This window comes from Jaculus jaculus, chromosome 4 (genome assembly GCF_020740685.1).
Source record: "Jaculus jaculus isolate mJacJac1 chromosome 4, mJacJac1.mat.Y.cur, whole genome shotgun sequence".
In the NCBI taxonomy this organism is placed as follows: domain Eukaryota; kingdom Metazoa; phylum Chordata; class Mammalia; order Rodentia; family Dipodidae; genus Jaculus; species Jaculus jaculus.
This window is the reverse complement of record NC_059105.1, coordinates 41278939-41296439: the sequence shown is the minus strand read 5'-3', so window position 1 is coordinate 41296439 and position 17501 is coordinate 41278939. Positions and strand designations below refer to the sequence as shown.

General features: G+C 37.4%; 1 protein-coding gene across 1 annotated transcript; it reads left to right on the top strand.

Moving 5' to 3' along the window:
* The first annotated feature begins 2689 nt into the window (after nucleotides 1-2689).
* LOC123460223 (28S ribosomal protein S21, mitochondrial-like) lies at nucleotides 2690-3432 on the top strand. The gene is made up of 2 exons (XM_045148366.1): nucleotides 2690-2755; nucleotides 3118-3432. The coding sequence occupies exons 1-2, from the start codon at nucleotides 2690-2692 to the stop codon at nucleotides 3430-3432; spliced, it is 381 nt and encodes a 126-aa protein (XP_045004301.1).
* The last annotated feature ends 14069 nt before the right edge of the window (nucleotides 3433-17501 follow it).

Sequence of the window (17501 nt, the reverse complement as noted above, 5' to 3'; positions counted from 1 at the left end):
ATCTTAAACTTTTAAGATTAATGTGGCTATTTCTGAAGTTAATATAGAGATAAGCATTATATATTCTTGTGTCAAACTCCATCAGCTTCCTTACCACTTCATGTCTAGCATTTTATTTACTTTTTTGTTGTTATTGTTAATTTTGCTGGTTGGAGTCTGTGATAGATAATCTGGTTGTCAATTTGACAGAATTTACAATCCCCATAGGGACAAATCTCTGGTCATGTCTGTGAAGACTTTTCTACATTAGATGAGTTGAAGTGGGAGGACCACTCTAACTGTGTGTGGCACCATCCCATGGTCTGGGTTCCTAGACTGCAGTAAAAGGAAAAAGCTACCTGAGCATTCAGCATTCGCCTATCTCTACTTCCTCTCTGCTGATATGACAAGGTAATGGGATGGCATGGCAGTTTCCTACTCCTATCATGCTCTCTCTATGACGATGACACTTTCCCACTGGGCATGGTGGCACATGTCTTTAATTCCACAACTATGGAAGCAGACATAGGAGTATTGTTCTGAGTTCAAGTCAGCCTGGGACCATAGAATTAGAGTGAGACCCTACCTCAAGAAAAAAGCTCCAAGAGGTTTAGGAATTCAACACATTTTACCACTCAAATTTTCTTCTAAAAGTTAAATTATTTTGAAGCCTGTTCACTATGCTTTTGAAAAGTAATGGCAGCTTATTGCTAAATTAAAAGGGAAATTAAAAGCACTTGTTAGCAAATCACTTTAAGTATTTTAAAAAAAAGTTAACCTGTAATATATTTTACATTAGTAGACATTGAACCTGGGGAATTCACATACGCTAAGCAAGCAGTCTACTATTGAACAGAACCACCAACCCAGTGTCTGTTTCAGTCATCAACAAAATGGTATGTTTTAATTAACATTCAGAAATTCTGGATATTGACCTAGTCTATAATTATATTTCTTAGATTATAGCTATTGGCTCAAATTAGTAGTTCTAAGACTTACAAAAGCTCCCATACTGGAAATACAGCACTTTAGTACTCTAATTGGTGGACACAACTTGTCTGGGTGGTCAGTGTGCTATTACCTCCCTCCACCATGACCATCTCTTTCATGTTTATGTCAGCACACTTGCTCTCATATTCTCTCTCTCTCTCTTTCAATTTCTTCTCTCTCTTCTCTGTCCTCTTCAATGACATGTCATTTCAAGAAGGAAACCTATAGGATACCGTTACTGCAGAATTAGTTATTCTTAGAATCAGAGTAGTTAGAGTAGCAGGTCTGAGCTCTGACTAGTCAAGCTCTGTGGTCTAAGAGTCTGAGAATCTGGCCAGGAGAAGAGCAGTGCTCACCTGTCCTTAGCAGAGCCAGAGACATTGTCATCCATATCTTATTGCCAATGTTACTCAAAATTTAAATGCTTCACTTTTTCCTTGGCCCACTATGTCAAAACTTCAACAATGACTTCTTAAGAGATCTAATGGCTTGTTTTTAAAATGTTATCCTTGTTAAGTACTTTGCAACAAAACATTGCCAAAAATTCTTTCCTTGAAATTCCTTCAACCTTCATCATTCAGTCTCTCTGCACTGGCATTTTCCAAAGTGTTTTTTTTTTTTAATTTTTTTTTTCAAATCAATGGTCTAAAAAGATGAAACTCAAAAGAATATTTATGGGCAAGTAGTTTTGCCAAACACTGCTCCCCTAGAAGACTTGTAATCCTTATTAACATATTAAAGTCTCTGTGAAGTCCAACATTAAAAGAAACTTGCATAACTGTGGTAAATCCAAACTTGCCAGACTACAGTACTCATTTCCTCACACCAGCTATCTTATTTCATCATTTTAAAGGCATACATGTTTATCACATTTTAATAGGTTTGGTACTGGGTTGCTTCTTACTCAGTAGCATCCTAAAATCACTGTTAGCTAATAACGGTCACGTGGCAGTTGTCACTTCCTGTGAGAAAACAAACATGGTCATAGCTGTTAAGTTTTTCATTACAGTAACTGAGTAAGATATTTTTATTGGTATTACACATGCCAAATTTAATTTCTACTTAAAATGACTTTTAAAAAGTATACTGCAATTCAGCACTTAAATAAAAATATTAGTTGAGAGCCAAAACACATGGAAATAGAGTGGGTTATAAAATGATATTAGTAATACAAATATTTGTCATTGGAAAAACAACTAAGATGGCTTAGTTTTCTTATACAACAATCCATTGCTTTATGGGGATATAAGAAACAACCACCTACACATAGATGAACTGTGTTTTATTACTGAGATATAGATAACTCTGGCATATGATGCACTGAACATTATAACTGAATGTTGGAGAAATTGTTAAATCTCTCAAAATAAATAAAAGAAATTTTATGAAATTTGGGGGCCTTGATTAAAGAGAATTGTAAATATTTTTTTGACTAAGGACTGATGGCCTGACTTCCCAGATCTACAGGTCTGCATCTGCTAGTTGTACCTCCAGGGAACCACCTCTGGAGCATTGCCTGCCTTCTGATCCCATCAGCAAAGCAGCAAGAGATGTGTTGGCTCCCAGTAGCCTTTCTCAGTAAGGATTTGGAAAAGCACAGTAGGCCTGGGAAGAGCCCTGTTCTCCCAAAGGAGCATGATTTTTTTTAATGCATTCCTTTTAAGCTACTACATTTGTAATCTAGTCTGAAAGTTGCCAAAAAAGAGATACGCTATTGAGAATGGGATATGACCGATTTGCACCACCCCTAGAGGGCAATGCACTGCGAGAACCAAAGTTAGCTGCAGTATGCTTTTCTTAATTAGTACAGACAGGCATTTTAAATGGTGAACTCATCTGATATGCTGAGTAATGCAACCAGGCCTGAGACTACAAGTTCTCCCCTTCATTGCTATTTAAGAACTATGACGCCACAAACCATTTAAAATTCCTCCAAAATATATGAATGGATTACCTTAAAAAAAAAAAAGTGATTCAGTATGGAAATACATCAAAACAAGTATAAAGCATTTCACCATCCATGTCATTTAATTTTATTAAAATACAAGGGTTTTTGGGAAATTCCACCCAGTGTAAAGCACTCAGATTTTTATGAATAATATCTTCATAAAGAAATGACCGTGTTTGGGGGGGGGTGTTGTGGAGGAGGTCAGGGACGAGTGGCTGGGGTGCAGAGTGAAGACTTTTAAGTACAAGCTCACGGCAAAACATCTGAAGCTCATTGCCAGGACTGTGATGGTGCAGGAAGGGAACGTGGAAGGTGCATACCGGACTCTCAACAGAATCCTCACCACAGATGGGCTGGTTGAGGACATTAAGCGACGGCGGTACTACGAGAAGCCTTGCCGCCGCCGCCAGCGCGAAAGCTATGACACGTGCCGGAGGATCTACAACATGGAAATGACTCGAAAGATCAACTTTTTGATGCGAAAGAACAGGGCAGACCCATGGCAGGGCTGCTGAGGCCTGTGGATAAAAGGCCCACATCCAGCTGTCTTCACCTCTTTTCTTTATTCAGCCCTATTTTATCTTTCTCTCCAATAAACTCAAGAAGACCTGAGCAGATGGAAGCACTCTCATACAGTGGACACTTTCTTTTATTAAGTGAAAGGAAAAACGATTCCAAAAGCTGCTTAGAAGTAGTAACAGTGGTTTCCCAGGTGTAGGGTGGAAGCAATCAAGAGTTACTGTTAAACGGATGGATTTTTCCTTTATGAAGATTTGAAAAACTTCTGGAAAACCTTGGTGGGAATGATGGCACAAAGAAAGAATTAAAAACCTTTCTCTAAACTGGGCATGGTGGTGCACGCCTTTAACCCCAGCACTGGGAAGGCAGAAGTAGGAGGATTACCATGGGTTCAAGGCTACCCTGAGACTACATAGTGAATTCCAGATCAGCCTGGACTAGAGTAAAACCCTACCACGAAAAAAACAAAAAGAAAGAAAACCATTTTCTAAGCCTGAATTTTATATTTTGGGGGATATTCAAGGAAGGGTGTCACTCTAGCCCAGACTGATCTGGAATTCACTCTATAGTCCCAGGCTGGCCTTGAACTAACAGCAATCCTCCTAGCTCTGTCTCCCAAGTGCTGGGATTAAAGTATTGCTCCACCATGTCTAGCTGTTTTTTGGAAGTAAGGTCTTTCTGTAGTTCATATTGTCCTAGAACTCAGTGTTCACCCAACCTGGCCTAGAACCCACAGCAATCCTACTTCAACCTCCTGAATGCTGGGATTAAAGATGTGCACCTGGTAACACCTGGCCCTATTTATTTATGTATTTATTTGTAAGCAGAGAGAATGGGCACTCCGGGGCCTCCAGCCACTGCAGATGAAGTGTAGATGCATGCACCACTTTGTGCATGTGGCCCAACTTTTACTAAAGATTATTTTTGGCAAAAAAAAAAAAGAAATGACCAATAAATTCCAATAGCTTGATGTAAAATTGGAGCCTGGCTCAGAAAGTGTGTGAGCAGGCACAACGGACTGAAGTGAATAGGCTGATCCTGGTTTCCATGCTCCTCCAACATCCCTGGGCTAGGTTCCCTGTACTAGTCTGTGTGCTGGAAGGCTCTAGCATGAAATAGGCAAGATCCCTGTTCTCTTACTCTGCCCAATCCCCTGGTCCTGGTAGGTACCATTGTGCCTTGCTTGGTAAGGCCTGGTACCTGTATGATCTGTGGAATCAGGCCTTTTGCCCTGGTACCCTGACTGGCCACTGATTACCAATATCCCTGTTCACTAGAGTCAAAGGGTACAAGGGCCAAAGGGGGAAAATAATATTGCTTACTCCTCAATAAAATGAAGAGCATTCCTAAAATGGGTAGACAACTATGCAAAAAAAAAAAAAAAAAAAAAAGCCAACAAAAGTCTGAAAACAGAGAGATCTCCACCAAGGATGCCTAGTCCTACAATGGAAGCTTTTAATGAAATCATAGAGAAACCAACAGAAATTCATTCCCAAAATGAAAACATAACAACCAATAAGACCTTGATTTAAAAAAAAAATAATTGCTGAACTTGAAGGAAACTATCAAAGAACCAACAATCGTATCAATGAAATTGAACAGAATCATCTTCTATATTGAGCTTTTGACAGTAGCCTTAACTTGATGTAAGAAAACATTAGAACCCCTCAAAAGAGTTATGAATAAATTGAATGTAAGTCAGGAAATGGAAGATCTTAACAACTGGTTTATTAAGCTTAATGAAGACATGATCAAATGTAAGAATTAACTATAGGAAACATCAAGAAAATCAGAAATAGAATTAAAATCATACCTTAAAAAAGAGATGGACATGATGAAAAATAACACAACAGAAAATAAAAATCAAATAGAAATTATAAAAACTTCTCTAGTACCCTACACCAAGTCATGTGGAAGACAGAACCACTGACCGGGAAGATAAGACAGAAGAAATTGATTGGGAGGCCAAACACTTTGCTAAGTTGACAAAATCAAGTGAGCAGAATATGAGGGAACTGTGGGACACCCTAAAATGACCAAACATATGGATCATCGGTATACAAGAAAGAGAAATCCAGACCAGAGGCATAAAGAACATATTTAATAAAATTATTGAAGAAAAATTTCTGTATCTCTCAAAAGAAATGCCCATTCAAATACAAATACAAGAAGCCCACAAAAAATAACCCCTCACTTGTGTTCCTCTAAGTAATCCCAGTAAACTCATTGGTTTACTATGCTAAAAAAAGAAAAAGAAAGAAAAGCTGTTTCTTTAACATATTATATTTTATTACTATTCTCTATTTCAGATTTTCTGTTCTAATGTATTATTTCTTTTGTTTTACCTAATTTAAGTTTTATTTGTTTTCAGATATTTGAGATATAAAGTCAAGTTAATATTTTGAGATTTTTTTTCTCTCTCTCTCTTTTCTTTCGAGATAGGGTCTCACTCTAGCCCAGGCTGACCTGGAATTCACTATGGAGTTTCAAGGTGGTCTCAAACTCATGGCAATCCTCCTACCTCTGCCTCCTGAGTATTAGGATAACAGGTATGCAACACCATGCCCAGCAACAAGATATTTCTCTTTTTAATTTAAGCATTTTCTAATATAAGTATTCCTCTTTCTATTGCATTTTTTGTATCTCGCCATTTCTGGTATGTTTTTCCTTTGTTTTTCTTTACATCAATAATTTTTTAATATCAACTTTTCTTCTTTAACCTTTCTTCTTTGGCTGTTTAACAGTACACTGATTAATTTCCTAAAACATATGAATTTCAATGTACATTAATATTCTAATGAGACTGAGCAACTCATAGCTTAATCACTATGTATTTATTGCCTTTATAGAAGTGTCCATCCATTCTGTTGTGCACACATATTAATTCTGCTAATTTTCAGAAGTCCTGTGGGTAAATAGGTACAACCTGTAATATTTTTCAGTGTTTCATCTAATGTTGCAATTTCATTGGGATAAACCATTTAAAATACTTTTTAAAAAGAAGTAAACAGAACACCAGACAGGACTAAAGAAGAAACTCTCCAGGACGTATCATAGTTAAAACTCTAAACAACGAAAACAAAGAGAGAATGTTAAAAAGCAGCAAGGAAGAAAAAAGTCACAACATACAAAGGCAATCCCATTAGAATTACATTAGATTTCTCATTGGAAACCTGGAAAGCTAGGAGGGCTTAGAATGAAACACTTCAAAGTCTGAAAAACTTTGGCTTCCAACCCAAGCTACTCTACCCAGCAAAAGTATCCCTCATAATAGATGGTGAAAAAATTCCATGAAAAAAGTCAACTCAGTATGTCTATATGATAGAATTCTATTCTACTCAGTAGTAAGAAAAAAAAAAAATGACACATTGACATTTTTAGACAAATGGCCAAACTTGGAACAGATCACTCTAAAGGAACTCACACAAGCACAGAAAGACGACCATCACATGATCTCACTCCTCTGCAGTTCCTAACCTGGATCAGCCCAAGTTGCTTACATAACTGAATAGTATCTTGAGGCATGAACAATAGGGAAGGTAGAGCTTAGGGGAAGGGAAAGGGTATGGGGCACACAAAACTGAACCCAAATTGAACTAGTGCCATAGATTCCTATACCTGGAAGTCAGACTAAAAGGTGGAACCCTCAAGAGGACCTTAGGGAGAGCACCTGAATTGAAGGGCCCTGGAGAGAATGAGATTAAACCTAACCTGAAACTTGTCCTGTTTCTCTTTCTTCTCTTTTTCTTTTTTTTCTTTTCCCTTGATGCTGACCTATAATTTCCTGTACCAGTATGTGGTTTACATCCACAATGAGATGTTGATCACAGAGATCTAGGAGATCTCCCAAAATAAACAAGACAGATTTCTAGCAGAATGCTTAATTACCCACCAGAGGTTAATGGTAAGCCTTACTGATGAAGACCCCATATGCTGTTGGCACGGACTATGGAGAGACCTGGTTGGAATACAGAGGAGAGCCAGTTCCCATAAAATTAGCCCATCTAGTGCTGGAAGGCACTACTTGAGCTACCAGGGGAAAGTGGCCAACACTGTCCAAGCAACTCAAAGTCTAAGCAACTCACAAGCAAACAACCTGACATGATGCTCACACAAGTGCAATAGTGGCACACAGCCATGGTGGGTAACCAACTGCTCTTGGATTGGCTAACAGATCCACTCAGTGGAAAGGAAACCCTATCTGAAACTTGGAGACAAGTCAGAATCATATCTAGACAAAGATTCTGCTTTCCATTGTCAAGTTCCCACTAACCTTATATTATAAGAGGGTTTGCACCCTTTTAATTGTCTCTAAGTTAATAATGGCTATCCCATATAACTGGTGCTGACTTCATTCTCTGTTGGAAAATCTGCTTCTCATTTTCATATGTGGGCTGAAACTGAGGAGATAAATAATCCAATGTTCTGCACTCTGGCCCCAGCTGAATCCACAAGGGAATTAGGGGAAATGAACAAGAGTGCTGCTTTCTTAGTGAATCTGATATCAGCACAAGGGTGATGGAGATGAGATACAGAGGATGCTCAACATGTACCAAACCAGAGATCCAGAGGCTCCTAAGTACCCATCACTGAAGTGGACTTAAAATCCTCCTAGCATGGTTCATGGAATTTTGTGGAAGAGAGGTGGAAAGAATGTTAGAGCCACACAGGACATTGCACGGACATTGCCTCTCACCCTCCCTCCTCATCCTCCCCCCCCCAGACCGCCATAATACATGACCCACAATCCCCATGGGGTTGATTGCATCCCCAAGGAGGATAACCTCTTCAGGAAAAGAGCAAGGAGGAGAGAAAGGATGTTACAGACATGTGTTGTTTACATATTAAATATGTCCATATCTTTTAAAAAAAAAAAAAAGAAAAAAGAAGGAGCAAGCACACCACAAGGCAGAATACTAAAGTTTGGATCTCCAGCACCTACACAGAACTGGATGCAAAGAGGTGTACCTGTCTGTAATCCTAACGTGAGACCCTGTCTCAAAAATCAAAACAATAAGAAGAGAGAATGAATATAAAATATGAACCAAATTCCCATGTCATTCTTATTCAATTCAAGACATGTTCACTTTATTCTTTACAAGTGTCTTCTAACTCCTTTTTTAATTTTACAAAAGTTAAGTTATTTAATTAGGCTACTCAGCATTCCCTAGCCAATAAAATAAAATAAACCTTCAGAATAAACTGCTTTGGTTTAAAGTAAAGAAGCAGCAAATTTAAAAAAAATAACATCATATTTATACTACTTAATTCCAGAAGGTGTGCAAATACATAGCTAAAAATTTTATCTCCAGAAATTCTAGTTAGATAAAATGTCTTATGACACTCAATTAATTTTAAATATTCTTAAAGAGAAAATAATTTTCAACACATTTCTTTGCACCTATCAATACATTCAAGTTCCTTAAAGCACCATATTTTCTTTATTTTGGTTCCATGAGTATAACTACTTGCTATAAATTTAACTGTGTGTCCACAAAATTCAAATGTTGAAGCTCTAACCTCCAGGGTGATCACTTAACCTGAGACTTTGAGAAAAATTAGGTCTCAATGAATTATTAAGAATAGGACCTTATAACACATTAAAAAGAGCCATCATAGGGAATGGAGAGATGGCTTAGCAGTTAACACACTTGCCTACAAAGCCTAATGACCCAGGTTCAATTCCCCAGTACCCACATAAAACCAGATGAACAAAATGATAAGTTTTCATTTGCAGTAGATAGTGGCTCTAACATGCTCATTCCCTCCCTCCCTCCCTCCCTCCCTCTCTCTCTTTCTCTCTCCCTGTCTCTCTTCTCATCTACCCTTGTTATGACCTCTAGACATTGCCAAATGCCTCCACCCCCCACATTGAGAAGCCTCTCTTTTAAGCCATTCATAGAAATAGTATTTAAACATTGTGATATGTTCTCTACCTAGCTTATGCTTAAGTACCATATTTTTAAAGAGCATATGACCAGTTATGAACATTTATTTGAAGAATTTCTCAAATGATACTATATTTTACCATCCCTTGTATGAATATGTAAGACCCCCAAAACGAGGACCCCACGCTCTGCCCGGATATGGTGACACCCCAAATCACTCACGAGAAGCAGTCTTGATGCAAACTGCAAGAGGATTTTATTCCAAGCCTGCTGGGGCCCACAGTCGTATACCGCACAGGGGTAGAGGACTGCAGAGCCCTGAATGCAGGAACGGGACAGTTTTTATAGAGTTTCTAACAAAGCCTGTGCATTAGACCAATCATTTTTTTAATATCAGGAGCCTGCGGAGTGCGAGCCAGTCAGTTTGTGCCACTCCATAGTTTCTAAGCCAATTAGTTTAATTTGTTCAAGCTCCTCGTGGACCAATCAGTCTCTTATGACCTTGGTGGTCAGAATTTGCGCAGGTCCTTGGGTGGGAGTAGCAGAGTGTGGTATCAGTCTCCTATGACCTTGGAGGTCAGCATTTGCGCAGGTCCTTGGGTAGGGGTAGCAGAGTGTGGTATCAGTCTCCTATGACCTTGGTGGTCTGAGGCAGGCTGCTACAGCTTATGGTGCAGGCTACTAAGGCTTACAGTGTGGGCTATTAAGGCTTATGGTGCAGGCAATTTACAGAAACCAAATAAGTGGTTTACTTCATTACTCATTTCCCATCCTTGAGGGCTATCTCATGCCCTTTTTACCTAGTTTTATATTAGTAGCAGGCTCTGATATAATGAGAAGATGGATTCTTTACTTGCTTTCAACAGAGAATAAAGCCTGGAGTTTGAGGTATGCAGGGGCCCGCTTAAGCTCCCTTTGGAGCGTGATAGTATTTCTGGGCTTCTGAATTCTTGGGCCTTTCAAATACAGTGTTAATGTTTACTTACAATTTCCCTACTATCCTCACTTTTTATGCTGAGCTTCTATGAAAAACAAATAAAGAATATGAATTTTAATTATAGTTAATCACAGAATTTTATCAGGCTCTTGTATTAATACCAACAACTCCACCTTCCAAAAATGCAGCCTGGAATACTATACCATTTCTGTTAAGGTGCACTGAAGAGAGAGTCAGATACCTCCAGGGTCTAGTCTAAATTGAAGTCTTAGTGGAGCTATTAAATAAGGAGGGAAGAAAGATATTGAAAAGAATTGACTGTAGAATGAGTGATTTGTGAAGACTAGCGAGTGATAACAGTATTTTCCTATTGTCTTCAAAGTAAACAAACAAACTTTCTCTGTGAAAGTGTTTAAATTGGTGCTTATCTTCCAAAGAAAGCTGTTAGTTCTAGGGTCTTGCTACTTTCTGGCATATGTTTCTGGTTTATGTAGGGAATGAAATGAACACTTCTCACATTGTTTAAATGAACAAAAGAAATGCAAGTAGCCAGCAATTTATTTGCCAAAGAACTGATAGAACATAATTTGCTCAAAAACTCAGAGCCGGCTGAATGGGAAGCCAGAGGCAGATGACACTCTTCTCCTCCACAGTCACCACACTTCATTTGCAGATTCTGTTGCTCTGGGAAACCACAGAAGTACCTGCAAAGTCAACATCACATAGACTCTGACTTTGTGATCCTTCTGGGAAAACAAGAACTCTTCACACCTTTTAGCATCTACATCACAGAAAACAACATAATGTTGTATATTTTTAAAAAATCTTTTTTAAATAGAATATGGGGAGCCAGAGCTTTTCTCTACCTATATCAGAAACATCTTGATAGAAGTAGCTTCTGAGATAATCTCCTTTGAAAAGGTAGTATGCTCCATCTTCTTATCTGCCAAAAGGGAGAGGTTTTTTTTTTTTTTTAATTTTTATTTATTTATTTGAGAGCGACAGACACAGAGAGAAAGGCAGATAGAGGGAGAGAGAGAGAATGGGCGCGCCAGGGCTTCCAGCCTCTGCAAACGAACTCCAGACGCGTGCGCCCCCTTGTGCATCTGGCTAACGTGGGACCTGGGGAACCGAGCCTCGAACCGGGGTCCTTAGGCTTCACAGGCAAGCGCTTAACCGCTACGCCATCTCTCCAGCCCTGTTTTTGTTTTTGTTTTTGTTTTTTCCCCCCTTGGTAGATAGAATCAATCAGATCTCACAGAAAGTAGCACATAGTAGGAATCTAATTTATTTTACTCTTTCTCCTCTCTCATCCCATCACCTGTGACATAATGAGCTTCTGTTTTGTTAGAACCAACAAAAGAGTTAGAGAAAGAAAGACAGAGAATGGGGGGAGAGGGGGACAGAGCAGTGAGGACAAAGCAGAGAGAAGCTGTTCAGTCCCCAAGAAACAAAACAGAACCTACCAATATCCAACATCACCACGGATTTCTATCTGGAAAGAAAATGAAAGATAGTCATTAGGATTCTGAGAAATTGAGGAGTTCCCCTCTACTGAAAAGTAAAATTATATTCCAGATACATGGTTTTCAAAATTGACAGGTTTATTAGAAACTGGACCATTTCAACCATGATATAGCAAATGTGAAAACTACAGGACTACACCCAATTCTCCCTTAAGGCAAAGTTCTATGCCTTCCATGCCTTGCCTATCTCACCTGCCTTTCTCCCCAGTTCCTTCAGTTGTAGAGTGGTGAGCAGTCAAAATATAAAAAATAATAAGTACTAATCATATGGAGTTAGAGTTAACACAGTTCAGTCATTATTAATTGGCATGCTTTTGATTATCGACTTACAATAGACATTCCCAAAGGCTAATCTCTTACACACAGTTGAAATGTTAACCAAGAATGCTGATAGCATAAAGGATTGACCCACTTGTAAATCTTTACCTTGATTCCTGAGCTCATAAAACTGTAATATAAACTTATTTTTATCTTCATGTCTATAAAATAAAATGTACACAACTCTCTGGTAGTTTATATTTCCTGAAAGACTAATGTTTGCTTTAATTATGATCTGTATATATTATAATAATTATAAAAGGTATTTTGAATAGGTTTTGAAAAATATAAATGATGTATTTTTTCAAGGACAATTTGATATCTAGGAATTAAAATAGCTTGAATCGATATCTTTAATAAGCTATAACACAGATAAAGTGGGACTATAAAGGATTAATTTTTCCCTTATATTATCAAAGAACAGCTGTAAAAGTACAAAATCCACTGTAAAACTCATGTTTACAGTTGGTAAGGCAGATTTACAAAGTAATGTGTTAGCAACAGTTTTCCTATCATGATTTTATTATATTTTTTTTCCAATAGAATTAAAACCCTCTCTCTTTTTCAAGTCTAATGTTGAAGATTCATTGGTAACTGCTATTTTTATTGGGTTTCATTTCTTAGCTTCTATTGTCCTTTTGCTTTGCTTTTAAGTTGGAAAATATGTTTTGTTTAAAAATACAGTATAGCCAGGCACATGCCTTTAATCCCAGCATTTGGGAGGCAGATTTAGGAGGAGTGCCATGAGTTCAAGGACACCCTGATACTACATAGTGAATTCTAGGTCAGCCTGAGCTAGTGTGAAACCCTACCTCGAAAACCAAAAAAAAAAAAGTACAGAGAAGTCAACAAGTCAGTCTTGAGTGTATGGAGAAATACCAGAGAGTTCTCATGTAAAGAGATGATAAACTCTCTTAAAGTTTTGAATTAGGCCACAGTAATTGGAAAGAACTAAACAGGACTTAGTAGCTGAAATACCAGACTGAATAATTCATGTTTGGTTTTCTGTTCACTATTGTGTATTTCCTATTTTCTTTAGTTTTGTAATCCACCATTGGTTTAGAAAACTTGGATGTAAAGATGACATAGTAATTACAAGAAGGATCAACTCATCCGGAAGTGCAGCTTCTTCTTCCGTCCCTTGTGTCTGAATCGCTTGTCCATAACACACTGAGAACCGTTCTACTTCATCTCACTTCAAGAAATGCAGTGAATGTTAATGAGTCTGATTTAGAAATGCACTAAATCTTTTTTGGTATAAAATAGTATCACAGCAAATCTACATCTTAGTTAAGCAGCAATTTTTCTGCTCATAATTTTTGCCCCCTTTGCGTAGAGTTAAGTGAATTTACTGATGTCTTTATATTGACAATATCTTGTTAGAGACTTCCAGCACCCTTTCCTGAAACTGTCAGAAGATATAAAGAGTTACAAAACTGGTCAGAATTTTCTCTCTCCAAAAGATAAGTGATTTACCGGTGAGTTTCCAAGTATTTTATATGGAGGTTTTAATTGAAGGAATTTTAAACTGTTTTCACTGGTGATTTATCACCTCTGTGAAGAGAGTCAGAATTACAAACTTACTTTAAAAGTTAGAGAATGCAACAAGTGATTACTAGTAAATAACAGAACTAGAAAGAAGAAAACTAGGTAGTATGTAGACGTGAGTAGTAACTGTCATGGCCTAATTCTGAATAAACTGCACAGGAAACCTTATTTTTCAGTGCCTATAGTACATTTGCTTGGCTAAATCATATCCTAGGTCATAAGTAAAATGTTAAGAAAGTTTTAAGTAACTGAAATCATGCAAAATATATTCTGAGATGATAAAGGATTCAAACTAGAAATCAGTGATGGGAAAAAATAAACCCTCAAACACTTGCTAAATAAATACTAAGTACTTACATACTTATCCATTCATAAAAGAATAAATAAATAAAATCTTACAGGGCTAACAAAGATGAAAGTCAGGCCACATCATAAGTATCAAAAGAAGTGGGAAACAGCACAACAGGTCTAGTATATAAATACTATAAACAACTTATTCTCAAATAACTTAGAAGAAATGGGTCAATTTCTTTTAAAAACCACATACTACTGTTTCTTAGGAATGACAACATGAATAATTGGATTAGCCCTACAGTTATTAAATAAGTGAGTAATTACAAAGCACACACATACAAAAGATGTTTTAGGACAAAATGGTTCACTGGATATTTTTATTAATATTCAAAGAATGATCACAAAATTAAACAACCTCTTCCTGAAGGTAAGACAGGAATAAATGCTTCCAAATTTGATTCATGATACCAATATTACATTGATTACAAAACCAACAGCACACAAAAACATAGACCAAGACCTCCAGCAAATTGTGATGGAAAATTCTTCAGTGAATTATTAGCAAGCAGAATCCCAAAATGTATAAAAGTAATTAAGTATAAAAGCAATTAATTTCAATTCTAATGATACAATTCTTGTTCAATATTGGAAGATAAATCATTTCAATATACTATATTAACAAGCTAAATAAAAAAATCATATGATCAAATCAATTGCATAATATATTTGACAAAATTCCATACCTGTTTCATAATCACTGTCAATATCATAAGAATAGAGAGATTTCTCAATTTTATAAAAAGGTTTTCAATAAAATATCAGGATAGCATCATAGTTAATGTAAAGACTGAATATTCTCCTGTTAGTATCAAGGATAAGAAAGTATATTCATTTTTGTTATCATATATATATATATATATATATATATGTGTGTGTGTGTGTGTGTGTGTGTGTGTGTATGAGCGCCACAGACACAAAGGCAGAGGGAGGGAGAGAGAGAGAGAATGGGTGCTCCAGGGCCTCCAGCCACTGCAAACGAACTCTTGATGCGTGCGCCCCCTTGTGCAACTGACTAACTTGGGTCTTGGAGAATTGAGCCTCGAATGAGGTTCCTCAGGCTTCACAGGCAAGCACTTAACTGCTAAACCATCTCTCCAGCCCATTTTTGTTATTCTTATTGAACAATTCTACTCATTGTAATAAAGAAAGAAAATGAAACAGTTCATTTGTAATAATGGAAAAGAAGTAAAACTATATTTGTAGATGTCAAGATTGTCTACATAGAAGAGCTCAATCTATAAAACAAAAACTAGACAGAAAACTCCTAAAGCAATTCCAATTTATATTTCTTCAACAAACAAATGGAAACAAAACATTTTAAATGTAATATCATTTATAATTTCCTTGTACCTTCCATTAAATACAGAATTATTTTAAAATAAAGAAGTAAGTTAGGTTTAGGTTAATAAATAAGGGCTGGAGAGATGGCTTAGCAGTTAGGACACTTGCCTGCAAAGCCAAAGGACCCAGGTTCGATTTCTCAGGACCCACGTAAGCCAGATGCACAAGGTGGTGAGTACATCTGGAGTTTGTGTGCAATGGCTGGAGACTCTGGCAAACCCATTTTCTCTCTCTTCTTTCTCTCTCAAATAAATAACTAAAAATACATTTTTTTAATTAGCAAATAAATCACCTGGGTCTGTAAGATACATTAAATGTCAAAATAACATCTAAGATCCTCTACAGTACTATTTTACAAATGGGCATTTTTAAAGTCAGTTGACAAATCTTTTTTTTTTGTTTTTGAGATAGAGTCTTATTCTAGCTTAGTTTGACCTGGAAATCACTCAGTAGTCGAGGTTGCCTGGAATTCATAGCAATCCTCCTGAGTGCTGGGATTAAAAATCAATTCTTAGTTAATGGGCTGGAGAGATGGCTTAGCGTTTAAGCACTTGCCTGTGAAGCCTAAGGACCCCGGTTCGAGGCTCAATTCCCCAGGACCCACGTTAGCCAGATGCACAAGGGGGCACACGTGTCTGGAGTTTGTTTGCAGTGGCTGGAAGCCCTGGTGTGCCCATTCTCAATCTCTCTCTCTATGTCTCTTTCTCTCTCTCTGTCACTCTCAAATAAAAAAATAAATAATGAACAAAAAAATAATCAATTCTTAGTTAATAATGAAACAAGGAAACTAATTTATCATATAGTTATCTAAATTTATAATCATGAACTTGTCATTAAACATTTCTCCCTTTTATATGATAGATTTATATGTTGTAAAATTTTATATTTGAGTTGCTTAGTTTATATGCCTCTTCATTTCTTCAGAGAATAATCCTAGTCATGCCAGTGTCTCTAGCCACCGCAAACAAACTCCAGATACATGTGCCACCTTGTGCATCTGGCTTACGTGGGTCCTGGGGAATTGAACCTGGGTTCTTTGGCTTTGCAGGCAAGTGTCTTAACTGCTAAGCCATCTGTCCAGCCCCCAGGGATTTCTTTTTTAAAGATTTGCTTATTTTTTTTTAAAATTATTTATTTATTTATTTGAGAGCGACAGACACAGAGAGAAAGACAGCTAGAGGGAGAGAGAGAGAATGGGCGCGCCAGGGCTTCCAGCCTCTGCAAACGAACTCCAGATGCGTGCGCCGCCTTGTGCATCTGGCTAACGTGGGACCTGGGGAACCGAGCCTCGAACCGGGGTCCTTGGGCTTCACAGGCAAGCGCTTAACCGCTAGGCCATCTCTCCAGCCCAAGATTTGCTTATTTTTTGTGACTACATTTTTTTTAATCAAAAATGTTTAACTAGAAAAAGAATAATTACAGTAATGGGTCTGCTGTTTTTGAAAACTGAGAGATTTTGAAATATTAGCAAAGTGAACTTTTTGGTTCAAAAAATTTGTTTGTTTTCTACAGCTACCATGACAAACTCATAACCTTGATGTGGCCAAAAGCCCTATTGAGTAGAAGTGCCACAGACCTGAACCCAGCAGCTCCAAGAGAGGATCCATTCCAGTTTCTAATGTCTGCTGACATTCCTTGATTTATTGCCACATCACTCCAATCTCTGACTTCGTAGTCATAGGGCCACCTCCTTCTTCTTGGTATGTACAGAGCCTCCCTTCATCTCTACCCCTGTAGGGATGTTTGTGAATGCATTTAGCGGCCACCTAGCTAATCCATAATAATCTCACTGTAGCAAGATCCTTACTTCAGTCCTATCTGCAAAGATCCTCCCCCTTTAGACAGGAACACTTGTAAATTCCAAGGAGAAAGAGCTGCTTTTATTTAAGTGGTCATTTTCAGATTTACGGAAAAGTAATTAAGTACAATATAGTTTGGATTCTTTCCAGTTTCTGTGTAGTGTAATATTCAACGTATAGCTGCATGTGGGTGTATGTTGTTTCCATGACTGTATTTTAGAGTAATCCAGTACATCTTTCTTTGGCTTCTGTCTTCACAGGCCTTTTTCAACTGAAATTCTAACAAAAAATATGGATTCAACCAATACTATTTAAAATTAAGTACAATAGCTAAACTCAAGTTAGCTATTTATA